We start from the raw sequence: 18,264 nt of genomic DNA, 5'->3' as shown, positions 1-18,264 counted from the left end.
GTCCATTCAGTGTTCAGTCAGTGTCCATTCAGTGTCCAGTCAGTGTTTGGTCAGTGTCCATTCAGTGTCCATTCAGTGTTCGGTCAGTGTCCATTCAGTGTCCAGTCAGTGTTCGGTCAGTGTCCATTCAGTGTCCAGTCAGTGTTTGGTCAGTGTCCATTCAATGTCCATTCAGTGTCCATTCAGTGTCCGGTCAGTGTCCGGCCAGTGTCCATTCAGTGTCCATTCAGTGTTCGGTCAGTGTCCATTCAGTGTCCGGTCAGTGTCCGGTCAGTGTCCATTCAGTGTCCATTCAGTGTTCGGTCAGTGTCCATTCAGTGTCCATTCAGTGTTCGGTCAGTGTCCATTCAGTGTCCATTCAGTGTTCGGTCAGTGTCCATTCAGTGTCCATTCAGTGTCCGGTCAGTGTCCATTTAATGTCCATTCAGTGTTCGGTCAGTGTCCATTCAGTGTCCAGTCAGTGTTTGGTCAGTGTCCATTCAGTGTCCATTCAGTGTCCGGTCAGTGTCCATTCAGTGTCCGGTCAGTGTCCATTCAGTGTCCATTCAGTGTCCATTCAGTGTTTGGTCAGTGCCCATTCAGTGTTTGGTCAGTGTCCATTCAATGTCCATTCAGTTTTCGGTCAGTGTTTGGTCAGTGTCCATTCAGTGTCCATTCAGTGTTCGGTCAGTGTCCATTCAGTGTCCATTCAGTGTCCGGTCAGTGTTCGGTCAGTGTCCATTCAGTGTCCATTCAGTGTTTGGTCAGTGCCCATTCAGTGTTTGGTCAGTGTCCATTCAGTGTCCATTCAGTGTCCATTCAGTGTTTGGTCAGTGCCCATTCAGTGTTTGGTCAGTGTCCATTCAATGTCCATTCAGTGTCCATTCAGTGTCCGGTCAGTGTCCGGCCAGTGTCCATTCAGTGTCCGGTCAGTGTCCATTCAGTGTCCATTCAGTGTTCGGTCAGTGTCCATTCAGTGTCCATTCAGTGTTCGGTCAGTGTCCATTCAGTGTCCATTCAGTGTTCGGTCAGTGTCCATTCAGTGTCCATTCAGTGTTCGGTCAGTGTCCATTCAGTGTCCATTCAGTGTCCGGTCAGTGTCCATTCAATGTCCATTCAGTGTCCATTCAGTGTTCGGCCAGTGTCCATTCAGTGTCCAGTCAGTGTTTGGTCAGTGTCCATTCAGTGTCCATTCAGTGTCCGGTCAGTGTCCATTCAGTGTCCGGTCAGTGTCCATTCAGTGTCCATTCAGTGTCCATTCAGTGTTTGGTCAGTGCCCATTCAGTGTTTGGTCAGTGTCCATTCAATGTCCATTCAGTGTTCGGTCAGTGTTTGGTCAGTGTCCATTCAGTGTCCATTCAGTGTTCGGTCAGTGTTCGGTCAGTGTCCATTCAGTGTCCATTCAGTGTTCGGTCAGTGTCCATTCAGTGTCCATTCAGTGTTCGGTCAGTGTCCATTCAGTGTCCATTCAGTGTCCATTCAGTGTTCGGTCAGTGTCCATTCAGTGTCCATTCAGTGTTCGGTCAGTGTCCATTCAGTGTCCGGTCAGTGTTCGGTCAGTGTCCATTCAGTGTCCATTCAGTGTTCGGTCGGTGTTTGGTCAGTGTCCATTAAGTGTCCATTAAGTGTCCATTCAGTGTCCGCTCAGTGTTCGGTCAGTGTCCATTCAGTGTCCATTCAGTGTTCGGTCGGTGTCCATTCAGTGTCCATTCAGTGTTCGGTCAGTGTCTGTTCGGTGTCCATTCAGTGTCCATTCACTGTCCGGTCAGTGTCTGTTCGGTGTCCATTCAGTGTCCATTCAGTGTCCATTCAGTGTTTGGTCAGTGTCCATTCAGTGTCCATTCACTGTCCGGTCAGTGTTTGGTCAGTGTCTGTTCAGTGTCCATTCAGTATTTGGTCAGTGTCTGTTCACTGTCCGTTCAGTGTCCAGTCAGTGTTTGGTCACTTGGTCACTCCAGTATGTCAGTCAGTGCCTGGTCAGTGTCCATTCAGTGTCCAGTCAGTATTCAGTCAGTGTCCATTCAGTGTCTGGTCAGTGTACAGTCAGGGTCTGGTCAGTGTCTGGCCACTGGGTCACTCCAGTATGTCAGTCAGTATCCGGTCAGTGTCCTGTCAGTGTCCAGTCAGTGTCCATTCAGTTTCCATTCTGTGTCCAGTCAGTGGCCAGTCAGTGGCTGGTCAGCGTTCAGTCAGCGTTCGGTCATTGTCTGGTCAGTGTCCATTCAGTGTCTGGTCAGTTTTCGGTCAGCACCCATTCAGTGCCCAGTCAGTGTCCAGTCCATCAGTCAGTGTCCAGTCAGTGTCTGGTCCTTGTCCGGTCAGTGTCTGGTCACTGGGTCACTCCAGTCTGTCAGTCAGTATCCGGTCAGTGTCTGGTCAGTGTCCAGTCACTGGGTCACTCCACACAGGAAACTCCCCCTGTCGTTCCCTTAGCAGCCATTGCAGCTCTCACAGTGAAGGGAAAAATATCTTTTACAATCACAAAGAACAAAGAATATTCGGGAAGGGAAAGGGAAGAATAAACAAAGTATCTCGCACTTTAAGCCAATAATGTGAATAATTACAAAAACGTGGTTTCATGAAGGGAAAATCTCTTAATCTGAGTTATTTATATTATAATGACATGCTCAGCAAGTTTTAAAATCAGTGGGTAAATAACATTTCTATATTTAAGGTGATTGGCAAAAGAACCAGAGGCGACTTGAGGAAAAACATTTTTACGCAGTGAGTTGTTCTGATCTGGAATGCGCTGCCTGAAAGGGCGGTGGAAGCAGATTCAATAATAACTTTCAAAAAGGAATTGAATAAATAATTGAAGGTAAAAAAATTGGATGGCTACGGGGAAAGAGCAGGGAAATGGGACTAACTGGATTGCTTTTACAAAGCTGGCACGGGCTCAATGGGCTGAATGGCCTCCTTCTGTGCTATAACCATTCCATGATTCTAAGATTACAAATATTTTGAGAGGGCTTAAACTTTTAGTATCCAAAAGCAGGTAATATTTTCGCTGCTGTCACATTCCTCCAGTAAATTTGCTATAATACACCCAAGGGCGAAGTGCTGTCACACGTGGGCTGCAGCTAAACTGAGGTAAACATTACAAACTGTACCCCACCCCCTCGCCCACACCCCAGCCCCTCCCCACCACCTCCCCCACCCAATCCCCATCCCCAACCCAGTGTACCAAACAGCTGTTTAATATGGAGAAATTACTCACCCCAGTCGAAGGGTGAGCTGCCCAGCCCAGCTCTGCTGTTGCTGTCGTAGAATCCATCAAGGTTTCTGTATAAAAAAAAGGAAATCAATGAACTAATGTCACCTGGAAGCTGGTGAACCAGTCGTTTACTGTTCTTGCCATTGTTCACATTATGCATTAGGTTCACACAGATATTTTAAAAATTACATTTATCACAGACTGTCTCTCACTGCAGCAACTCTGCCCCGTATCTGAAACATTGCATTATAACCCCACTGTTTATTTAATCAGGGACACCTATGATGAATTACTGGGAGCCGAGCTGGCTGCCCCCATCTAGCCCCATAGAATGGCATTTTTTCTTTTTCAAGCATATCTCCCTAATCTGTTGCAAATACTGTGTAACATTCACCACTACTCTCTGCTTTCTGTCCCTTAGCCAATTTTGTATCCACACTGCCACTGTCGCTTTGATCCAATGGGCTTTAATTTTGCTAACAAGTTTATTATGTGGTACTTTAACAAATGCCTTTTGAAGTCCATATACAGAAAATCAACCACACTACCCTCATCAACACTTTCCGTTACTTTATCAAAGAACTCAATCAAGTTAGTCAAACACAATTTTCTTTTAACAAATCGGTGCTGAATTTCATTTATTAGCCCATAATTTTCCAAGTGCCAGTGAATTTTGTGCCGGATTATTGTCTCTAAAAGTTTCCCCACCACCGACGTTAGGCTCACTGGCCTGTAATTGCAGGGTTTATCCCTCTCCCCTTTTTTGAACAGGGGTGTAACATTTACACTCCTCCAGTCCTCTGGCAACATCCCCATATCTAAGGAGGATTGGAAGATTATGGCCAGAGTCTCTGCAATTTCTACCCTTACTTCCCTCAGTAACCGAGGATGTATCCCATCCGAACCGGATGACTTTTCTACTTTGAGTACTGCCAACATTTTAAGCACCTCCTCTTTATCTATTTTTATCCTGTCCAATATCACTACTACCTCCTCCTTTACTGCTACAATGGCAGCATCTTCTCCTCTAGTGAAGACCAATGTGAAGTATTCATTTAGTACCTCAGCCACACCCTCAAGTAGATCTCCTTTTTTTTATCCCTAATCGGTCCCATCCTTTCTTTGACTACCCTTTTACTATTTATATGTTTAGGGTTGGTGCAGGAGAAGCATTTTGAGATTAGTAAAGTTTGTAATTGCTGTAAATAAATGGCAATGAATACTGTTTTTGGTCTGCTGGTTTATAATCTGAGTCTCACTCTGACAGTGTGTATATTCTTCTAACTACTGAAGATGAGGTCACATGATTGCAGTGAAGTTCTCCAGTAAGCCTTCACACTCAAGCAATCTCTGATCGACTCTGGGTCTCTCTACATTTACCTCAATAATGGGCCCATATTGGAACGCTCCGGTTTGTAGGGAACATGAGGTCTGCTTATGAGTGTGACCAATGATGCAGAGCCCAAGGGAATGTCCAGCATAAAAACCCAAAAGCATAACAGATGTCACTATACGAAAACATGGAATGAGTAACGACAATCACAGCCCATAAATACTGCTCTGACCATATGCAATCTATCGCAATGATTTAATCTCCTGAGGGAAGATTCTATATGTGTGGATGATTCACACTGCACAAACACTGCTGGCTGAAGAAAATCTGTCGCATAGTTTCAGTCACTGGTTTCTGGTTCCCTTTTTATTTTGTTGAATGTTGTGCTTATTACTTTGATAAAGGCATTTGATAAAGTGCCACATAATAGACTTGTTAGCAAAATTACACCCATGGGATTAAATGGACAGTGGTAGCATGGATACAAAATTGGATAAGGGACAGAAAGCAGAGAGTAGTGGTGAAGGGTTATTTTTCAGACTGGAGGGAAGTTTACAGTGGTGTTCCCCAGGGGTCAGTATTAGGACCACTGCTTTTTTTGATATATATTAATGACCTGGACTTGGGTTTAGAGGGTATAATTTCAAAGTTTGCAGATGACATGAAACTCAGAAATGTAGTAAACAATGTGAAGGATAGTAACAGACTTCAGGGGGACAGAGACAGACTGGTGAAATGGGCAGACGCATGGCAGATTAAATTCAACACAGAGAAGTGTGAAGTGATCAATATTGGTGGGAAGAATGAGGAGAGGCAATATAAATGGTACAATTTTAAAGGCAGTGCAGGAACAGAGAGACCAGGCAGTGTATGTACACAAATCCTTGAAGGTGGCAGGACAAGTTGAGAAGGCTGTTGAAAAAGCATTTGGGATCCTGGGCTTTATTAATAGAGACATAGGGCCTGATTTTACCAGGCCTGCGGGTTTCCGGCGGGTTGGGTTTCGGGTGCGTGGCCTCCGCGCCCGGTGAAATTAGTGGGTTGCCCGCGCGATCGTAGCAGGCAATCCACGAATTGGAGCCACTTACCTGCTCCTCCGGGGTCCGTGCTGCTGGTCTGCGCGTCGGGCGGGCTGCGCATGCGCAGTACAATCTGTCAGCTGGAGGCGCTCTAGTTAAAGGGGCAGTCCTCCACTGACAGATGCTGCAACCAATGGAACAAATTACAGCATGGAGCAGCCCAGGGGTAAGGCTGCTCCCAGTTTAATGATGCCTCACCCCAGATATCATCAGATGGGGTGAGGAGGAGGGGGGGGGGGACAGAGATCTTCCACCCGGCGGGCGGGAGGAAGTGGCCTGCCTCTGCCGCCAAGAAGGCCTGGCTCGAGGTGGCAGAGGGGGTCACCTGCGCCACCAACATATCGCCCACCTGCATACAGTGCAGGAGGCGCTCCAATGACCTCAGTAGGTCAGCCACAGTGAGTACACGTAGTCTTTCCCCTACACTCCGTCTGCCACATCACTGCCCCCACCCCACATCTCCTTCGGCACCGCCAACACTGTTCTGTCACATCACCCCTCATACCCACTCAAACCCCATCCTCATCTTACCTGCACCTACTCACCTCGCCAGTACTCATCCCGCCACTACCACTCAACCCAATCCTCATATAATCTCACGGCTCTATCTCATACTCACCCTCTCGTGCATCTCCCTCACGGTCAGCCTCACTCAACCTGCCACTACCTGTGCTGCAGCCACAGGACATGCATCACATATATGCAGTAGGCAGCGTAAGGCAAACGTGTCATGAGCATGAAGGGGATGCACAAGGGTGTCTGAGGGTTTGCCATGGGTGTTACCTATATTGAATTTCAGAGCAACAAACATCACACATTATATTGCCACCACTACTGCCATGTCTCCGCGAATCCTGTCTGTTTTGTCCAATAATGCCCGCTCCTGGGTATCACTATGAGCACCCACCACTGATGCCACCCATTGTGTTACTGCAGAGTAGGTGCAGGTGTATTTGCAGGGCTCTTCCGCGCAGACGACTGAGAGACATCGGCGGTGTACCCGGCTGCACCCTGGAAGGATGCGGAGGAGAAGTTGTGGAGGGCAGTGGTGACTTTGGCAGCGACAGGTAAGCAGATGGTGCTGGGGCCAGCCAGGAGCAGCTCGGCATGAAAGAGGCTGCAGATCTCCACGACCACATGTCGAGTGACGCTGAGCCTCCGTGTGCACTGCTGCTCGGAGAGGTCCGGGGAGCTGAGCCTCCGTCTGTGGACCCTGCGGCGAGGGTAGTGCCCTCTGCGATGCATCTCTCTCTGCGGTAGCCCTCCCTCCTGCTGTGCAGGTGGATGTGTCACAGCACTCTGTTGTGGAGCTCCACGTGTCAGAGGTGGACGGCGTGGATGGCGAGGCTGGCGAGGCTGGTGATGCTGTTCGCCCTCTGAGGGGGTCATGACTGCAGCTACGGTGGCCCCCATCTGCAAGATGTACATCTGAGGGGGTCCGCAAGGTAGTTACATGTCTCCGGACCCCGGGGTAAGTGTGTAAGTTGGTGACTTTGACTGTCAGGAGGAGGGTGGTGGAGGCCAAACTTTGTCCCAAGTGACAGAGTGGCCTCCTGCAATGAGTGAGGGTCTCCCCCACCCCACCTGTCAAATGGACCTTTGCAGCTGCCACAGGCTGACGGCTGCAACACGTCCAGTTCAACTGGGAGTGTTTCCCCCAGTGTGTGAAACAGTCCCATCTTTCTCCAAAATCACACACACCCCCGCACGTCATCGGGGAACCCGGAAGTGGTCGGGATCGTGGCGCGATCCGGTCACGTGACTGGATATCGGGATTTTCGGGGCCCCCCCGCTGGAAACCCACAGGAAACCCGACGGTAAAATCGAGCCCATAGAGTACAAAAGCAAGGAAGTTATGCTAAACCTTTATAAAACACTGGGTAGGCCTCAGCTGGAGCATTGTGTTCAATTCTGGGCACCACATTTTAGGAAAAATGTCAAGGCCTTAGAGAGGGTGCAGAGGAGATTCACTAGAATGGTGCCAGGGATGAGGGACTTCAGTTATGTGGATAGACTGGAGAAGCTGGGGTTATTCTCCTTTGAACAGAGAAGGTTAAGGGGAGATTTGATCGAGGTGTTCAAAATCATGAACGGTTTTGATAGAGTAAATAAGGAGAAACTGTTTCCAGTGGCAGAAGGGTCAGTAACCAGAGGACACAGATTTAAGGTGATCGGCAAAAGAGCCAGAGGCAACATGAGGAAACATTTTTTAATGCAGCGAGTTGTGATGATCTGGAATGCGCTGCCTGAAAGGGCGGTGGAAGCAGATTCAATAATAACTTTCAAAATGGAATTGGATAAATAGTTGAAGAGAAAAAAATTATAAGTCTATGGGGAAAGAGCAGGGGAGTGGGACTAATTGAACAGCTCTTTCAAAGAACCAGCACAGGCACGATGGGCCGAATGGCCTCCTCCTGCGCTGTATCCAATATGAAACTATGAAACCCTAAAAATTATTCTTGAAATTGTGTGCCTCACTTCTTCATGGTGATTATTGGTTACTCCTGACTATTCCTGTACCTCTGACAGCCTCAGACTGACTGTGGATAACCAAATATAAGGCCGCAATCAGAAGCACCCAACCACCTGGTAACAAAGGATTATTGGCCCTGCCCTGTTACAGACCCAATCCACATCTTCACACCAGACACTGGTCAATCAAGTCCACTATCCGAAAAAAGAATATCAATCATATAGGATGTTTGAATTAGATAGGAATACACGACACATTGATCTGTGCCAGATACTCTGAACCACCTATCAGACAAGTCCCTTGACCAAGTACGATTCAAGTATGACAACAGCAAACCAAAGCTGCCAAGGATTTCCTGAACTGCCCATCATTGCCGGGTCTGCGGGAGTGACTATTCCGCCAGACTGTGATGTATGTTCCCTGAGAAATCAGCTGCTCGGAATCATTTTGAACCCTGCGTGACTAATGTAAAGGAATGTAATAATACAATGTAGATAAAATCGCTTCATTCTTTGTCACATCTTGACATCCTTATTAGACCCAGTACCTTGCTCACCAAACACCGCTTCTCACTCACCTAATCCCCTGACTGAGACACTGCAGTGTCAGCTCAGTTACTCTAACTCTGTTTCAATGATGTTTGAATCAGGAGGCCTTCCCCCAATATCTTATTCTCAACTTCTCACACCTACATGTCAGAAGAACTTGCATTTTTATGTGTCTTTCACATCCCCAACACACGTCACAGACAATTAATTATTTTGAACTGTAGTCACTGTTGTAATGTCGGAAAAACGCAGCAGCCAATTTGCTCACAGCAAGCTCCCACAAACAGCAATGAGATAATGACCAGATAATGTTTTAATGATGTTGGTTAAGGGATAAATATTGGCCAGAACACTGAGGAGAACTCCCCTGCTCTTCTTCGAAATAGTACCATGGGGTCACCTGAGAGGGCAGACGGGGCCTCGGTTTAACGTCTCATCCGAAAGACGGCACCTCTGACAGTGCAGCACTCCCTCAGTACTGCACTGAAGTGTCAGACTAGCTGATTGCGCTCTGGTCCTGGAGTGGAGCTTGTAGCCATGAGGTAAAGATAAAAGGTACAGAGGAAAGACAAATGGTGCAGAGGGAGAAATAGAGAATGGAGCAGCAGCTAGTCACTGAGTATGCCAAGTGTGTAATTTGGGAATGATATTTATCCAGACCCTGCTCATGGGACGGCTCTCAGAGAAACTGGAACAGGCTCAGCTGTGACAGATGCTCTATCTGTCTCTGTGTGAAATTTTGTGAGTAAGCTTTTCACAAGATTGAGACACAGCAAAGAAAACATTAGTGAAAATGGGGACAAGATTCAAGTGAATAGTGTGCTGACTTCATCACTAGAGGCAAGTTTCCCTTTTCTAAAAAAACATGAAACAAGTTTTAACTGATAATTCCTGGTGTGATGGAGTCATCTTCTCGAGCAGTAGTAAAGTATGTTAAAAAGATGCATTCTTATAATACAATATTGATCAGATATTTATTAGAGACACCAGGGCACAGCTTATCAGGAAAAACAGTTTACTGAGCTGCGATGGATGTCCGCATGAAACAGTGAAACAGCTTTGGCCTGGGACAGAGCTTCTCCATGTACACACCTGGTACGTGCTGTGTACGAAAGAAAAGAAGAAAGAACTTGCATTTATATAGCACCTTTCACAAACTCAGGATGCCCTAAAGTGCATCACAGCCAATGAAATACTTTTGAAGTGTGCTGTGTATGTGCTGTGCAGGTGTTGTGTATTGCTGTGCATTGCTGTATAATGCTATGTATGTGCTGTGTATACAATATGTATGTGCTGTGTATTGTTGTGTACATGCTGTGTATTGTTGTATAATGCTATATATGTGCTGCGTATGTGCTGTAATTATAGGCCAGTCAGTCTAACCTTGGTGGTGGGAAAATTATTGGAATCAATTCTGAGGGATAAAATAAACCGTCATTTAGAAAGGCACGGGTTAATCAAGGACAGTCAGCATGGACTTGTTAAGGGAAGGTCATGTCTGACGAACATGATTGAATTTTTTGAGGAGGTAACAAAGAGGATCGATGAGGGTAACACGTTTGATCATAAAATCATAGGATCATAGAAAGTTATGGCAAAGAAGGAGGCCATTCGGCCCATCGTGTCAATGCCGGCCAAGAAAGAGCTGTCCAGCTTAATCCCACTTTCCAGTCCTTGGCCCGGTAGGTTACGGCACTTCAAGTGCATGTCCAAGTACTTTTTAAATGAGTTGAGGGTTTCTGCCTCTACCACCCTTTCAGAAAATGAGTTCCAGACCCCAACCACCCTCTGGGTGAAAAAAAAAAATCCTCACCTCCCCTCTAATCCTTCTACCAATCACTTTAAATCTATGCTCCCTGGTTATTGACCCCTCTGCTAAGGGAAATAGGTCCTCCCTATCCACTCTATCTAGTCCCGTGATAATTTTGTACACCTCAATTAAATCTCCCCTCAGCCTCCTAGGTTCCAAAGAGAACAACCCCAGCCTATCCAATCTTTCCTCATAGCTAAAATTCTCCAGTCCTGGCAACATCGTCATAAATCTGCTCTGTACCCTCTCTAGTGCAATCACATCTTTCCTGTAATGTGGTGACCAGAACTGCACACAGTACTCAAGCTGTGGCCTAACCAATGTTTTATACAGTTCCAGCATACTTTCTAAATGGTAAAAAGTTAAAAAACAGTGGATGTCCAAAGGGACTTAGGGGTTCAGGTACATAGATCATTGAAGTGTCATGAACAGGTGCAGAAAATAATCAAGAAGGCAAATGGAATGCTGGCCTTTATATCTAGAGGACCAGAGTACAAGGGGGCAGAAGTTATGCTGCGGCTATACAAAACCCTGGTTAGACCGCACCTGGAGTACTGTGAGCAGTTCTGGGCACCGCACCTTCGGAAGGACATATTGGCCTTGGAGGGAGTGCAGCGTAGGTTTACTAGAATGATACCCAGATTCAAGGGTTAAGTTATGAGGAGAGATTACACAAATTGGGATTGTATTCTCGAGAGTTTCGAAGGTTAAGGGGTGATCTGATCGAAGTTTATAAGATATTAAGGGGAACAGATAGGGTGGATAGAGAGAAACTATTTCCGCTGGTTGAGGATTTTAGGAGTAGGGGGCACAGTCTAAAAATTAGAGCCAGACCTTTCAGGAGCGAGATTAGAAAACATTTCTACACACAAAGGGTTGTAGAAGTTTGGAACTCTCTTCCGCAAACGGCAATTGATACTAGCTCAATTGCTAAATTTAAATCTGAGATAGATAGCTTTTTGGCAACCAAAGGTATTAAGGGATATGGGCCAAAGGCAGGTATATGGAGTTAGATCACAGATCAGCCATGATCTTATCAAATGGCGGAGCAGGCACGAGGGACTGAATGGCCTACTCCTGTTCCTATGATCCTAACCTCCCTGCTCTTATATTCTATGCCTCAGCTAATAAAGGAAAGTATCCCGTATGTCTTTTCAACCACCTTATCTACCTGTCCTGCTACCTTCAGGGATCTGTGGACATGCACTCCAAGGTCCCTCACTTCCTCTACACCTCTCAGTATCCTCCCATTTATTGTGTACTCCCTTGCCTTGTTTGCCCTCCCCAAATGCATTACCTCACACTTCTCCGGATTGAATTCCATTTGCCACTTTTCTGCCCACCTGACCAGTCCAATGATATCTTCCTGCAGTCTACAGCTTTCCTCCTCACTATCAACCACACGGTTAATTTTTGTATCATTTGCAAACTTTTTAATCATGCCCTCTACATTTAAGTCCAAATCATTAATATATATCACAAAAAACAAGGGACCCCACTGGAAACAGCCTTGCAGTCACAAAATCACCCGTCAACCATTACCCTTTGCTTCCTGCCACTGAGACAATTTTGGATCCAACTAGCCACTTTCCCTTGGATCCCATGGGCCTTTACTTTTTTGACCAGTCTGCCATGTGGGACCTTATCAAAAGCCTTGCTAAAATCCATGTAGACTACATCAAATACACTACCCTCATCGACCCTCCTTGTTACCTCCTCAAAAAATTCAATCAAGTTAGTCAGACACGACCTTCCCTTAACAAATCCATGCTGAATGTCCTTGATTAAGCCGTGTTTTTTGTAAGTGACGATTTATGTTGTCCGTCACAATTGAATCCAATAATTTGCCCATCGCCGAGGTTAGACTGATTGGCCTGTAATTACTCAGTCTATCCTTTTCTCCCTTTTAAACAACGTTAGCAGTCCTCCAATCCTCCACCTGTAGCCAGTGAGGATTGGAAAATGATGGTCAGAGCCTCCGCTATTTCCTCCCTTGTTTCTCTTAACAGCCTGGGATACATTTCATCCGGGCCTGGCGATTTATCTACTTTCAAAGATGCTAAACCCCTTAACACTTCCTCTCTCACTATGTTTATCCCATCCAATATTTCACACTCCTCCTCCTTAACTACAATCTCTGCATCATCCCTCTTTTTTGTGAAGACAGACGCAAAGTATTCATTAAAAACCAAACCAACATCTTCCACCTCCACACATAGGTTACCTTTTTGGTCTCTAATAGGCCCTACTCTTTCCTTAGTTATCCTCTTGCTCTTTATGTATTTATAAAACATTTTTGGGTTTCCCTTAATTTTACTTGCCAGTATTTTTTCATGCCCTCTCTTTGCTTTCCTAATTTCCTTTTTAATTTCACCCCTGCACTTTCTATACACCTCTAGGCTTTCTGCAGTATTGAGCTCTTGGTATCTGACATAAGCTTCCTTTTTTTTAAACCTCATCTTACCCTGTGTGCTCCTTTGTCATCCAGGGGGCTCTAGATTTGGCAGTCCCACCCTTTTTCTTTGTGGGTGGGAAAGAAAAAGGGTGGGACTGCCAAATCTAGAGCCCCCTGGATTCCATAAAACGAAATCCAGAGCTGACCTCCACTTGTTGACTTGCTAAGCACCAGCTAAAAAAGTTCTCCTGCATGTAATTTAAGAATTCTGCACTCTCAAAACCTTTTGCACTGATTGTATCCCAGCTAATATTAGGGTAGTTGAAATCCCCTACTATTACTGCCCTACTGTTTTTGCATTTCTCATAAATTTGCCTGCATATTTGTTTTTCTATCTCCCTCTGACTGTTTGGGGGTCTATCGTACACTCCCAGTAGTGTGACTGCTCCTTTTTTGTTCTTTAGCTCAACCCATGTGGCCTCATTTGATGATCCTTCTAACATATCATCCCTCCTCACAGCTGTAATTGTTTCTTTAACCAATATTGCCATCCCCACTCCTTTTTTATCCCCCTCTCTATCTCATCGGAAACCCTATAACCAGGAATGTTGAGCTGCCATTCCTGCCCCTTTTAAGCCATGTTTCTGTAATAGCTAAGATATCGCACTACCACGTGTCTATCTGTGCCCTCAGCTCATCTGCCTTATTCACTGTACTCCTTGCATTCAGGTATACACCATTAAGCACTGCCAAACTCCTTTGTTTTCTAGTTTCTAACCTTTGTTTCTTCTGCCTTCCAAACTCGCTTACTAATTTTCTGCCTTCCATTTCCAGCTCTGCTTCTCTCCCTTCTGAATCTACGCTCAGGTTCCCATCCCCCTGCCAAGCTAGATTAAACCCTCTGCAACAGCACTCGCAAACCTCCCCGCGAGGATATTGGTCCCGGCCCCATTGAGGTGCAACCCGTCCGGCTTGTACAGGTCCCACCTCCCCCAGAACCGGTCCCAATGCCCCAGGAATCTAAAGCCCTCCCTCCTGCACCATCTCTCCAGCCACGCATTCATCTGCTCTATCCTCCTATTTCTATATTCACTAGCACATGGTACCGGGAGATTACTACCTTTGAGGTCCTGTTTCTTAATCTCTTTTCTAACTTTTTAAAATCTGCCTGCAGGACCTTATCCCTCTTTCTACCTATGTCTTTGGTACCGATATGGACCATGACCTCTGGCTGTTCACCCTCTCCCTCCAGAATGTTCTGCAGCTACTCAGTGACATCTTTGACCCTGGCACCAGGGAGGCAACACACCATCCTGGAATCATGTCTGCGGCCGCAGAAACGCCTGTCTGTTCCCCTAACTATAGAATCCCCTATCACTACCGCTCTCTTGACCTTTCTCTCCCCCCACTGTATAGGTTGGGTGATGTGGTCTACATGGATTTTAGCAAGGCTTTTGAAAAGGTTCCACATGGCAAACTGGTCAAAAAAGTAAAAGCCCATGAGATCCAAGGGAAAGTGGCTAGTTGGATCCAAAATTGTCTCAGTGGCAGGAAGCAAAGGGTAATGGTTGACGGGTGTTTTTGCGACTGGAAGGCTGTTTCCAGTGGGGTCCCGCAAGGCTCAGTACTCGGTCCCTTGCTTTTTGTGGTACATATTAATGATTTGGACTTGAATGTGGGGGGCTTGATCAAGAAGTTTGCAGATGATACCAAAAGTGGCCATGTGGTTGATAGTGAGGAGGAAATCTATAGACTGCAGGAAGATATCAATGGACTGGTCAGGTGGGCAGGAAAGTGGCAAATGCAATTCAATCCAGAGAAGTGTGAGGTAATGCATTTGGGGAGGGCAAACAAGGCAAGGGAATACACAATAAATGGAAGGATACTGAGAGGTATAGAGGAAGTGAGGGACCTTGGAGTGCATGTCCACAGATCCCTGAGTACTGCACACAGTTCTGATCACCAAATTACAGGAAGGATGTGATTGCACTCGAGAGAGTACAGAGGAGATTTACGAGGATTTTGCCAGGACTGGAGAATTTTCACTATGAGAAAAGATTGGATAGGCTGGGGTTGTTTTCTTTGGAACAAAGGAGGCTGAGGGGATATTTAATTGAGGTATATAAAATTATGAGGGGACTAGATAGAGTGGATAGGAAGGACCTATTTCCCTTAGCAGAGGAGTCAGCGACCAGGGAGCATAGATTTAAAGTAATTGGTAGAAGGATTAGAGGGGAGCTGAGGATAATTTTTTTCACCTAGAGGGTGGTGGGAGTCTGGAACTCACCGCCTGAGAGGGCGGTAGAGGCAGAAACCCTCAATTCAATAAAAAAGTACTTGGATGTGCACTTGAAGTGCCGTAACCTACAGGCTACGGACCAAGTGCTGGAAAGTGGGATTAGGCTGGATAGCTGTTTATCGGCCGGCACGGACACGATGGGCCGAACAACCTCCTTCTGTGCCATAACTTTCTATGATTCTATTGCTGTGTATGTGCTGTGTATTGCTGTGTATGTGCTGTGCATTGCTGTATATATGCTGTGTATTGCTGTATATGTGCTGTGTATTGCTGTGTATGTGCTGTGTATTGCTGTGTATGTGCTGTGTATTGCTGTGTATGTGCTGTGCATTGCTGTATATATGCTGTGTATTGCTGTATATGTGCTGTGTATTGCTGTGTATGTGCTGTGTATTGCTGTATATGTGCTGTGTATTGCTGTGTATGTGCTGTGTATTGCTGTATATGTGCTGTGTATTACTGTATATGTGCTGTGTATTGCTGTATATGTGCTGTGTATTACTGTATATGTGCTGTGTATTGCTGTGTATGTGCTGTGTATTGCTGTGTATGTGCTGTGTATTGCTGTATATGTGCTGTGTATTACTGTATATGTGCTGTGTATTGCTGTATATGTGCTGTGTATTACTGTATATGTGCTGTGTATTGCTGTGTATGTACTGTGTATTGCTGTATATGTGCTGTGTATTACTGTATATGTGCTGTGTATTGCTGTATATGTGCTGTGTATTACTGTATATGTGCTGTGTATTGCTGTGTATGTGCTGTGCATTGCTGTATATATGCTGTGTATTGCTGTATATGTGCTGTGTATTGCTGTGTATGTGCTGTGTATTGCTGTATATGTGCTGTGTATTACTGTATATGTGCTGTGTATTACTGTATATGTGCTGTGTATTGCTGTGTATGTGCTGTGTATTGCTGTATATGTGCTGTGTATTACTGTATATGTGCTGTGTATTGCTGTATATGTGCTGTGTATTACTGTATATGTGCTGTGTATTGCTGTGTATGTGCTGTGTATTGCTGTGTATGTGCTGTGTATTGCTGTATATGTGCTGTGTATTGCTGTATATGTGCTGTGTATTACTGTATATGTGCTGTGTATTACTGTATATGTGCTGTGTATTGCTGTGGTGTATAAAGCAGCTTCATCAAAAAGAACTGTTTTACAAAATGTTAATGACGACCACTTACCTGAAAAACTCATGAGAGTGACCCTCTGGGTACTGTCCACTGAAACATGTACACAAAATAAACCTCACATCTACCCACTGTCACTGAGGAACATCATCCCTCATCTTGTGGTATATGGTGAGCCTCAACATGTACGCTGACAATACCCAACTCTACCTCTCCACTACTTCCCTCGACCACCTCTGGACTGTCTTGTTCAACATTGTCACAACTTCCTTCATCTGAACGCTGGAAAGACCAAAGCCATCATTTTTGGTGCCTGCCAGAAACTCTGCCCCCTACCACTGACTCCACCTTCTCCATGGTCACTCACACAACCTGATCAAGACCATGTGAAACCTGAACATCCAGTTGGATCCTGGACTCAGCTTGAACCCATATCCTCTCCATCATCAAGAACACCTTCTTACTCCTTCACAACATTGGGCCCTCTGCCCCACATGAAACACTGATTCATGCTCTCGTTACAACAACTTGCATTTATATAGCGCCTTTAACGGAGTAAAACGTCCCAAGGCGCTTCACAGAAGTGTAATCAGACAAAAATGGACGCTGAGTCAAAGAAGGAGTCATTAGGAGGGGCGACTAAAAGCTTGGTCAAAGAGGTAGGTTTTAAGGAGTGTCTTAAAGGAGGGGAGAGAGGTAGAGAGCAGAGAGGTTTCGGGAGGGAATTCCAGAGCTGAGGGCCTAAGCAGCTGAAGGCACGGCCGCCAATGGTGGGGTGAAGGAAGTAGGAGATTCGTAATAGGCCACAGTCTCTCTCTCTCTCAGGATCAGCATTCCATTACTCTTAATGTTACACTGTAAAATGCCTTGAACTGTTTGGTCATTGCATGTGCTCTATCAATTCAAGTTATAGTTTTAGCTAAAGAAAAATAAGGCCAGTTATATAATGCAAGTGTATCTGACAGCGTTATCACATTTTCTCGTGTGTTGAGGATTGTTTTTGGTTTGTTAGGATTGATAAGCATGTTGCTGGTTACAGGATCAATATCAGGAGGTCAAGAAGGTTCAAGGAGCAAGTTTAGCCCTTACCTGGAAATATTTGAAATACATTTATTCGAACCATTACAGACACACAGTGACCTCAGCTCCAGGAATGTTTGCATCTTTGCTGCTCTGGCAGTCTGTGCACACTTATAGCTGATTAAACCAAGAGAATCTGCTACAAACACATGGGAATCACCGAAACCTTTATACCCACACAAATCACTTAATAGGGCACAAGGGAAAATATACTCCACCACAAACTGTTACACTGAGAGAGCACTGAGTGTTTACATGTAAACAGATCTTAGAGCTGCAGCTGGCGAGAATCCTGGACATTTACAGTACGGCAGTTAGAATGTCCTGATCTGAAGGGAATAACTAATTCATTTTACCAAAATCGTTTTAATCTCTGTCTCCACAGTAAAACAACAGCCTGTGATGTGCAGTCTGTTACAAAACTATCATTATACCAATAATCAGCTACGGTAGGTGTTGTGCAAGATGCTAATTGATGGAATAGATCGGAGGTTTAGTAAAGGATCTGTAGTTATGTAATGTGTTTATAAAGGATTGATGTGCCTAGTGAGGGTCTGTTCTAAACCTTTATTAGGAAGAGAATGTATACACATCAGCATTTAGTGGTTAATAGAGGGACAGCATTGAGCTTGTTACTGTGCTATAAATTGGGACAAGTTCTTAATAAAACCCTTCACTCCAGATAATTTGGAAAGCATGTTTGATGGTCGCAGTACAAGTGAAAAGCCACGGACATCCCACACATGCGTTTATATCTTAAATTTCACCAAAGTAACAAGGATGTTGAAGTATTTTTTACATCAACATGGGTAACACATGGATTAAGTTACTGATGGCTGCTTTGTTCCTGTTTCTACAGAGAATGGTCCGAGAGTTGAGGCCGTATCAGTGTATCTGAGCAGGTGAAAGTT

At 45.3% G+C, this 18,264-nt stretch overlaps 1 protein-coding gene across 1 annotated transcript in view; it reads right to left on the bottom strand.

Annotated features, from left to right (window-relative positions):
- The window catches only part of LOC137301220 (ephrin type-B receptor 2), a 1,084,770-nt gene that overhangs the window by 681,883 nt on the left and 384,623 nt on the right, over positions 1-18,264 (bottom strand). Inside the window, exon 2 of the mRNA XM_067970697.1 lies at positions 3,197-3,261. Within this exon, the coding sequence (XP_067826798.1) occupies positions 3,197-3,261 (65 nt within the window). The remainder of the gene's footprint in view (positions 1-3,196; positions 3,262-18,264) is intronic.

Source organism: Heptranchias perlo, chromosome 32 (assembly GCF_035084215.1).
Source record: "Heptranchias perlo isolate sHepPer1 chromosome 32, sHepPer1.hap1, whole genome shotgun sequence".
In the NCBI taxonomy this organism is placed as follows: domain Eukaryota; kingdom Metazoa; phylum Chordata; class Chondrichthyes; order Hexanchiformes; family Hexanchidae; genus Heptranchias; species Heptranchias perlo.
Note: the sequence above shows the minus strand (reverse complement) of the source record. Positions and strands in the feature narration are given on the sequence as shown.